Raw genomic sequence first — 8,691 nt, 5'->3', positions numbered from 1 at the left:
GAGAAATGGGCTGTTGAGATACAAGAGAAAATCCATCTCCTCCACTTTGTACCAAACCCCATCTTTGCCATTACTTGATCTAGATAGTGCCAGCTGACCTTATCGCAGGCCTTTTCAACATCCATCTTGAAAACCCAACCATGAGTATTTTCTCTTATTTTCGAATCCATACTCTCATTTTCCAGCAGAATACTATCCACAATTTGTCTATTCGCCACAAATGCACTTTGAGCATCAGAAATAATCTGGGGGAGAAATTTCTTCAATCTAGATGATAATACTTTGGTGATAATCTTATAAGATGTGTTGATGAGACTAATTGGTCGGAAGTCCTTCACGTCTTCAACATTTTCTCTCTTTGGAATAAGAGATATAAATGTGTTGTTCGCCCTCCAATCTAAGAACCCTGTATCGACAAAGTGATTAACCATTCTCATAAAATCCACTCTAATAACCTCCCAAAAGAACACATAAAACTTAATCGGAAAGCCATCCGGTCATTGCGTCTTGTTAGACTTCATTTCGTGCATTGCTTGTTTAACTTCCTCATCCGTAATCCTTTTTTCCAAATTTGTACTTTCTTCCACGGAGATAGCTGAGAACTCCAAATCTTCTACAAAAGGTCTATTGCTACGGTCTTCTTTATAAAGATTTATATAGAAATCTTGAATGTGACTTGCTATTACAGATTGTTCCTCAGTAACATCCCCATCCACTCTGATACTGCCAATTGTATTAGCTCTTCTTCTATTGTTAGCATACCTATGGAAGAAAGAAGTATTATGGTCTCCCTCAATGATCCACTGGTTTTTAGTCTTTTGCTTCATTCTTATGCTCTCAAGGTTAGCCCATTTCAAGTAGTCAGCCTTCTTGTTCACCCTTTCAAAACTATCTTCCACTGTAGAAACCCCTTGTGCCTCCCTCTCATCAAACGCTTTAATTTGTACTAACAGCTCATCCCTAATCCTGTTTACTCTGACAAAGGTTTGTAAGTTCCAATCTCGCAAATCACCTTTCACCGCTTGTAACTTTTTGCAAAAAACATATCCCGGATTCCCCGTGAAGTGATGGTCCTGCCACCATTGTTGCATTCTTTCTTTAATACTCTCATCTTGCAGCCACATTAGCTCAAATCTCTGAGGTCTTGGCCCAGTGTTTATTGCTGAGGTTGAAAGCTAAATTGGAGTGTGATCAGAAGTTGGACGAGGTTTCGCCAATTGATATGTGCCAGGGTAATACTCATCCCACTTTTTGTTAATGATCAATCTATCTATACGACTACAAGTAGGAAATTCCTGAAAATTAGACCACGTATACTTTGCACCGGTAAGTGGCAAGTCCACTAGATCCAAATTGTTCATAAATTTGTTGAAGTCCTGCATTGCTCTAGTGATTCGATTACCTCTATTTTTATCCTCTAAAAACCTAGTAACATTGTAGTCGCCTCCAAGAACCCCTGGTACATCCCAAAGAGACATGACATCCCCAAGTTCTCTCCACAACCTTCGTCTTTCTTTTCGCTCTTGAGGTCCATAAACCGAAGCAACAAAACACTCAGATTGATTGATTCTAGAGCGAAAAGCACAAGAAATGGTGTGACTTGCCTCTAGAGTGTCGAAAACTTCTAGCTTGCTGTTATCCCATAATATACACATTCCTCCTGATACTCCTTGAGACGGTAAGTAATGACAGCCTATATCTTGCGAACTCCAAATTTCCCTTATAAGTTGATCTGTGATGACTTCAAGTTTTGTCTCTTGCAATAGCACCACATCTGGACGCAGGGACGGAGGCATGTGAGCGCAAATGGGTGAGCTTGCACCCACTGAAATTTCAAATTTAATAAGATTAGGCTTGGTTTTTCTGTAATAATAGAGTCTTGTGGGTGCAAATATAAATCGCATAATTGAAGTCTTACCATTTCTAAGAGGTCAAAGTTAAACTGATAATTTTTATTATTAGCTTAGTTTTCTTTATCTTCCCGTGTTACCGACATTATCTCTTTGCAGACTACAACAAAAGAAAAAAGAGAATCTTCTCTTCTCTGTAACTGTGTATCTCTTCCGCATGAGATTATTAGCTGATGATACTGATCACAAATCAGTTAAAGGTGACGCTTAAGGTACATTCATCACCATGATTTCTTTTTTATTCTAATTTTAATTCAGAAATATATACGATCGTTTAGTTCGATTTGGATATTTTCAAGCTAGGGTTTTTATTTTTTTCTTAATCAAAAGCAAAATTCGTCTTCTCTATAACTATAATCACAGTTCACATAACTAGAGTGAGATTCGTTAAAATACTCATTAATCCATAAGTAATCAGACCCTTGTCTTTTATTTGAATTTTTAGGGTTTTCTCAGTATTTTTTTTTTTAATTCATATTGTTTTTAATTGAAGCATCAATCTTTTGTTTTGTTTGCATTTGTAGATTTTGTTTATTTACAATGTTCTAATTGAAGCATCAATGTAGGTTTATGCAACCAATTCCGTGATCTATGAAAACTCAATTGTCGATGGAGAGGTATTACAAAAGGAAGGCGACAGTTGATTTATCATGGCCTTCAAAACGAGGTGGTGGCAGTACAAATGAACTTGGTGAACTTGCTTCTTCTTTACAAACTAAAGTACAAGAAATGGGGGAGGCTGTAGGTTGGTACTTGCGTATACAATGTCAAATGGGGAAGATGATATAACATAGATTAATTAGCATCAGGTTGGGTTTACATGAATGATTTATTTGCTCCATCTTTTGGGCAGACTTATGGTTATGGATCTTTTGATTTTTGCAGTTGATGTAATTACAGATGTATATTGTCTATCAGACAAATCAATTACAAGATCCTTTTTTTGTTAATATATATATATATAATACTTTTTGGAAAAGAGATGTTACGTCTAATTTACATTTTTCCTATTAGATTCATGTTGTGGTTGGTGGGATGAGTTCATCTATTTTGGCGAAAATGGTAAGCTTTACATTTCTATATATAAGTATATTAGTTGGAATAAGTTTGCTTGCTAGCTCGTTTGACAGTCATGTTTTTGAACTCCTTCTGTCTTTGTTGCAGGTATCTCAACCCTGGATCCAAAGGATAAAGTTCGCATATGCAAAGCATAGTCCAGTCCTGTAATTTGCTTTCTTGAGGAGGAAGTTGTGCTAAAAATGCTTTTGGAACTTCATATATATCTTGATGGTTGTGTCCGAATACTAAATTGCAGTGGAACTTGTACGAAGGTAAAAAAATTTAAACAGACGATTTTGATTCAGTTAAAAAAAAATTGTGAATATTAGAAATTTTTTTTCGACCCCACAACCTTTAAGTCCTAGCTCCGTCCCTGTATGGACGCCACTTGAGAAGAACCGAATTAACCACTATTCTCTTGTTTACATCCCCAAACCCCGTACGTTCCAATTGATAATTTTGTTTATCATTTAAACTTGCTTTCCCTGGCCTTCTTACGTCTCTCTTCTTTGGTGCTTGATAGTTCAATCTGCTGCAGGGAAGATGCAATCCTATAAAGTTCTCTACTATTCTTACCGTCGCTTCCCTTCGGAATTGGTGAGGTAGTATCACAATCATTCTCTTCGTCTTCATCGCCTCCTTCAAGAAGCAGCTTTACTCCCTCCAAGGAGTCATCAGAAATTCCTCCTATATTGACATTTGACGGATTTCTTGCTTGTAGAGGTCTACCCGCCTCACCAAAAGCCTTCATAATTCTATCTTCAAAGAAAGATCGGTGATCCTTACTTGGTAGACCCATTAAAGACGCAACAGTAGCTACTGCTCTACACATAGCTTCCTTTTGATGATTAAAAAAGCTTTGTTGTTGAACCAATCTCCTTTCTCCTGTTAACTTACTCACCTCTGAATAATCCTCCACCCCTCACTAACTGTATCCAAATATTCTTCAGCTTCTTCTTCTCCAATGCTCAAAGCCTCATCTGCATCAGTGAAGTAATCTAGAGGAAATTGTTGAATTGGTTGGGCATCTATGGGGGAACTAAGTTCCTCAATGAGAGTTAGTGGTAACTCCTCATATGAACAGTCCTTAAAATTCCCATCACCCACTGCTTGATTGGCCATATTTGGAAGAGAAAGAGAAGTAGGAGCTGAAAACCTAGAACGCAGGGGTGATATTTCGTTGTTACTGGCCATCGGGAAGTTCATCAATTTAGGAATTGGACCCAAAATACTCTGAATCCCTCCAGCTTGATTGTGGTCTACCAAGAATTTGTGATTGTGTTGTCCTTTGAGAAACTACGACTGGGCTCTGTAACATGATGAGGTTTCTCACCTAGATTACCCGTAAACGAATCATCGCAAGCAATCTTCCTCGATCATTACTGCTCTCGATGATTACGACCGAAGAAGCACTACCCCATGAATTTCTCCAGTGTATTGGTTTACCTGAAACCCTATCCGCTTTACTTGCTTCAGTGATAATGTTGAGCAACCATTCAGCAACACGAAAAGGTAGCCAACACTCGTTTGTAAAACCCCTGGATCTCTCGGTAATCCTAACTGTTACCTCTCCATCATCTCTGTAAACAATGACCTCATAGGACTTATTTTAAACCCTAATCGTACTTTTCTCTCCCATAGATATTGAATCACAATGAAATGCATAGATACATTACAGATTTGATGATAGATTGAAGCTAGAATGGCCGGAGAAGATGAACAGGGAGAAACGGTGGCACAAAAACCAAGTCAGAGAGGAAGGAGGAGAGAGGAAAAAGAAGATGTAGCATTCCCCTCCCGATAGTTACTAATGAATATTCCAACCAGTCGTGTTGATCATAAGGTCTAGCTAGGGTGCATGCCATGCGCACGAGGCCCTGTTCTCTGTTAGGGTGAACATTTCGAATATATTTGAACAGTTCACAATGATTTATATAAAGTTATGATGTCAGTATGTATGATTTTGTGAAGAGCATTTCTAAAATTTTCCATTACTGTAAATCACAACATTTTTTTTTTTGAGCTGATTGCATTTTCACTGTTTCGCAGAACAAATATAACGCATAGCCGAGCCAAAACCTTTCCAGAATAAATTGAAAAAAACTAAAGAACTTGTGGAGATAGGGAGAGAGATCCTTCCATTCTGCCAAAACCAAAAACTCAAATGGCAGATACCAAAATAAAAGATGTTATAATGATTTGTTTTCACTACTTGATTCTTAACAAATGTTCAAGAATGGAATATCCCAGTAAGGCTAACTCTGCAAAATTCGATTGAACAACTCAGGTACGCAGCAGAAAAATATACAGTATTTATCTACGAGGAAAAGCTAAGCAAGAAAAAAATGATTTATCAATAATCAAACCCAAAGCACTTAAAAACCCCATCTTCAAAGCATCAATGGTGAGTGCGCGCTTAGTATGATTGGTCATATTGTTCCTGAAAGACGATTGATAAATTCAGCATGCCATATTTCAAACATAACAGATCTTTACATTGCTTAGGACGACTTGCAAGTACAATGTGATTTGATACGGAGCTTTTCTTCTCCTTCTCCTTCTTGCCCATAATAAATTAAAAACAAACTCAAAACCTTGAACCCTGCAAAATAACAGTAATGCTTAGGTGATTCTTTGAGCAGAAGTGATGTTTTGAAACATATATACATAATTCATTGTACACCAACGTATGCCGGTAATGAAGTATATATGTTAGTAGTCAGCGGAGGCGACCATCATGTTCGTGGTAGTCATAAAATTTGTGCTTAGACAGCATAACGTGTCATAATGGCACATGTATAATGAAGTTGACGTGTTCGCTTCAGCACTCACCTGGAAGTGTCCCAACTTTTTAGCAGTGAATCATCCGTTAAAGTGATCTTAAGAATCATCCACATCACAACAGCAAATACTGAATTTACATTCTAAACCATCATCCAAGCTTAGTTAGTAGTTTATGTTCGGATTTGAAAGCATACCGATTCTATAAAGCAACAATCATCTCAGAAGGGTTTTTATGTTCAGAAACTTAATACACTTTATTTTTCCAGAACACAAAAATGAAAAGATCACCAAAAAGTAAAAAGAAAACCTGTACCAAAAGTTAACGGTCAGGTTAAAAACAAGAGGAACACAATTAATATCCGGGCCACATTATGTTAACTGGGCCTGTGAATTAACTAAGAGAGGGCCGTGAAGACAAGACCCGAATAGAGAGTACCATTGATTAATTAATAATTACCATATTTAATAATCCCACATCGGAAAAATTAAATAAGCTAAATCGGTTTATAAGAATGTTTACCGGACTACCTATTGCCAATGCCAAGGAGTTGGTAATAAGGGTGAGGAGAAGCTCAGTCCATCGACGAGTTGGGATTAGCCCGTAATCTCCAAAACCTCCATTGGCTTTTTTATCTGATCAAACCACCACTTTCTTTCACATTGATTCCATTCACAGTCTAGTCTTGCGATGAGGCCTGAGCCTCTCCTTTCACAGTTGATTGGTTTTGCTTTTTTTCCTTTTTTTTTAGTCTTGCGATGACTTTCAAAAGTAGTCGAGATGTCCTCTTATTTTTTTAGTGTACTGTCTTTCTCTGGGCATATGCCATAACACTTGTTTTTTCCTAGAGTAATCTACTAATAAAATTCCTACACTTGTTTTGATTTGATTTAATCGATTTTAGTATGTGCTTTCTTTCAAGTATTGCTAGATCACCGGGAGCCATGACAATTCCTACACTAGATACCGTTAACACTTTCTTTGGTTGGAATTTTGATATTCTTCTATTTTTTCTTATGCTATACTCTGAATTGTTCTTCAGTGGTCTCGATAAGGTACAGTATTATACTGTCTGCTAAAAGAGCAAACTCGAAAACTTATCTCAAACTCGAAAACTGATAGTTCGCTGATGGGTGTCTGTGTTTAATGGGTAATCTAAAAGAGGCACATAGTTGTTTGATTCAATGGTGGCTGGCTAAGGCCTTGGGCAAGATCGTTGCAGCAAAATTATTTTGCACATTTAAAACTTCAGTGTCTAGTTAGACGTCTCGGCTGATTATAATTAGGGACTTGTTTGTTGATTTTGTTTATAATCAAGATGTAGTCAAGAACTCAAGATGTCCTCTTTTCTCAGGAGTAATCTATTAGTAGATTACTCCTGAGACCGCTAACCATGACAGTTCCTAATCTTAAAGCATTAAAACTTCACTGATGGGAAAACCACTGCAAGCAAATTCTTCCCACCCCTACCACTACCAGATGAACATTGAACCTCACAGAGTCTAGCTTAGTAGTGGCCTAGTATGATCCACTTTACCATGGCGATGTAGGACAAAACGGATATCATAAGCTGAATAGTTTGTTTGCCACATTATTTCTGAAACTATGGTTGTTTTTTTAGCAAACACTCGTTATTTTTACTGAGAAACGAGAGCGAAAGGAAATAAATACACCTATAAGTTACAACCAGCCATTAAAAGCATAATAGCAAATTTTGTTCGCGACTCTGAAAGAGTTGAACAAAGAATAATTCATCACAAATACCAAAAGCTTTACCAAACCATTAGACTGAAATCAATTAACTCGATTAACTTATGTAGTAGCTCAGCTAACCTGTATGAATATCATGAACACATGTTCCACACAGAAGCTCAAATTCATTACTGCTGCATAAAGCTCAAATACACCTGCTGCTGAAAGGAAAGGGATGGAATGGATTCTCCCAATATATGTTTTTCCCAACTTGTTATAGCAATCATCTTGATAGGCTCACGTATACACTCCTCGTCAGGATAGTTACTGGCCACGTCTTGAGAAATCCAAAAATCTGTTAGCAAAAAAAAAAAAACCAACCGGCTGTGAATGGAGAGGCCCTAACTTTAACCATTTTGTTTGAGGGTAGCTGATAGCACATATAGGGCTATGTTTTTGCTTGCAGCGAGCCCACAAGCGATTCAATTTCAACCATTCATCAAGTTTTTTTTGGCTGATAGCCCATATAGGACTATGAGTCTGAGCATCCAATTCACAGCCGATTGGCGTTCAGCTTTCCGACCTAACGCAATATAAACTTACTTCTCATAATTGTATCCTCGAATGTGGGACTATTACTTAAGCAATTATCACACCTTAATACTATCAAGTGATTCAAGTCACAAGCACACAACTCAGCTCCTGGAACCCAAAGGTCTCCTCCTCATACGAACAGTGCCAAGCTGCCAACATAGGATTTTACCATCGCTATCTTCCGGCCCTATTGCTAATCTAATCAAACAGAATCGATATCAAGAAATAGTTTCAGTGTAATCTGGAACCAACTGTAAATTGGACTCTTCTGATCAGCTTTACGGTAATGCAATTCCTATTAAGCTGCCATCTTAAAGCTGGTTTCCAGGTTTATGCCCAGTGGCACTGGCCGAATCCCATTATGCCATGCGTTATAAAGCTGAATGATGAACTTCTCTTTCCTGTATCCCGGTATAAATTTGTAATATGGGATTCCGCCCATGGTAGTATACTTTGAATATATTGATATCGATTCATTATGCAAAGAAGGGAAAATAGAAGCAGTTTATGGGATATCTGATGGGATGATCAAGTTAGGCAAAGAACCAGATGTATTTACTTATAGTTCGCTGATGGGTGGTCTGTGTTTGACGGGTAAGCTAAAAGAGGCACATAGATTTTTTGATTCAATGGTGGCTGGCTAAGGGGCCTTGG

At 37.7% G+C, this 8,691-nt stretch overlaps 1 protein-coding gene across 1 annotated transcript; it reads right to left on the bottom strand.

Moving 5' to 3' along the window:
• Nucleotides 1-497: 497 nt before the first annotated feature.
• Nucleotides 498-1,124, bottom strand: LOC113316653. The gene has a single exon (XM_026564806.1). It carries the CDS (start codon nt 1,122-1,124, stop codon nt 498-500), a length of 627 nt encoding a protein of 208 aa, XP_026420591.1.
• Nucleotides 1,125-8,691: the final 7,567 nt, after the last annotated feature.

Source organism: Papaver somniferum, chromosome 10, assembly GCF_003573695.1.
Source record: "Papaver somniferum cultivar HN1 chromosome 10, ASM357369v1, whole genome shotgun sequence".
Lineage (NCBI taxonomy): Eukaryota > Viridiplantae > Streptophyta > Magnoliopsida > Ranunculales > Papaveraceae > Papaver > Papaver somniferum.
Note: the sequence above shows the minus strand (reverse complement) of the source record. Positions and strands in the feature narration are given on the sequence as shown.

Bases quoted from the DNA above. Each gene is read 5' to 3' on its own strand.
- LOC113316653 (XM_026564806.1), bottom strand. From the start codon at position 1,124: ATGTGGCTGCAAGATGAGAGTATTAAAGAAAGAATGCAACAATGGTGG.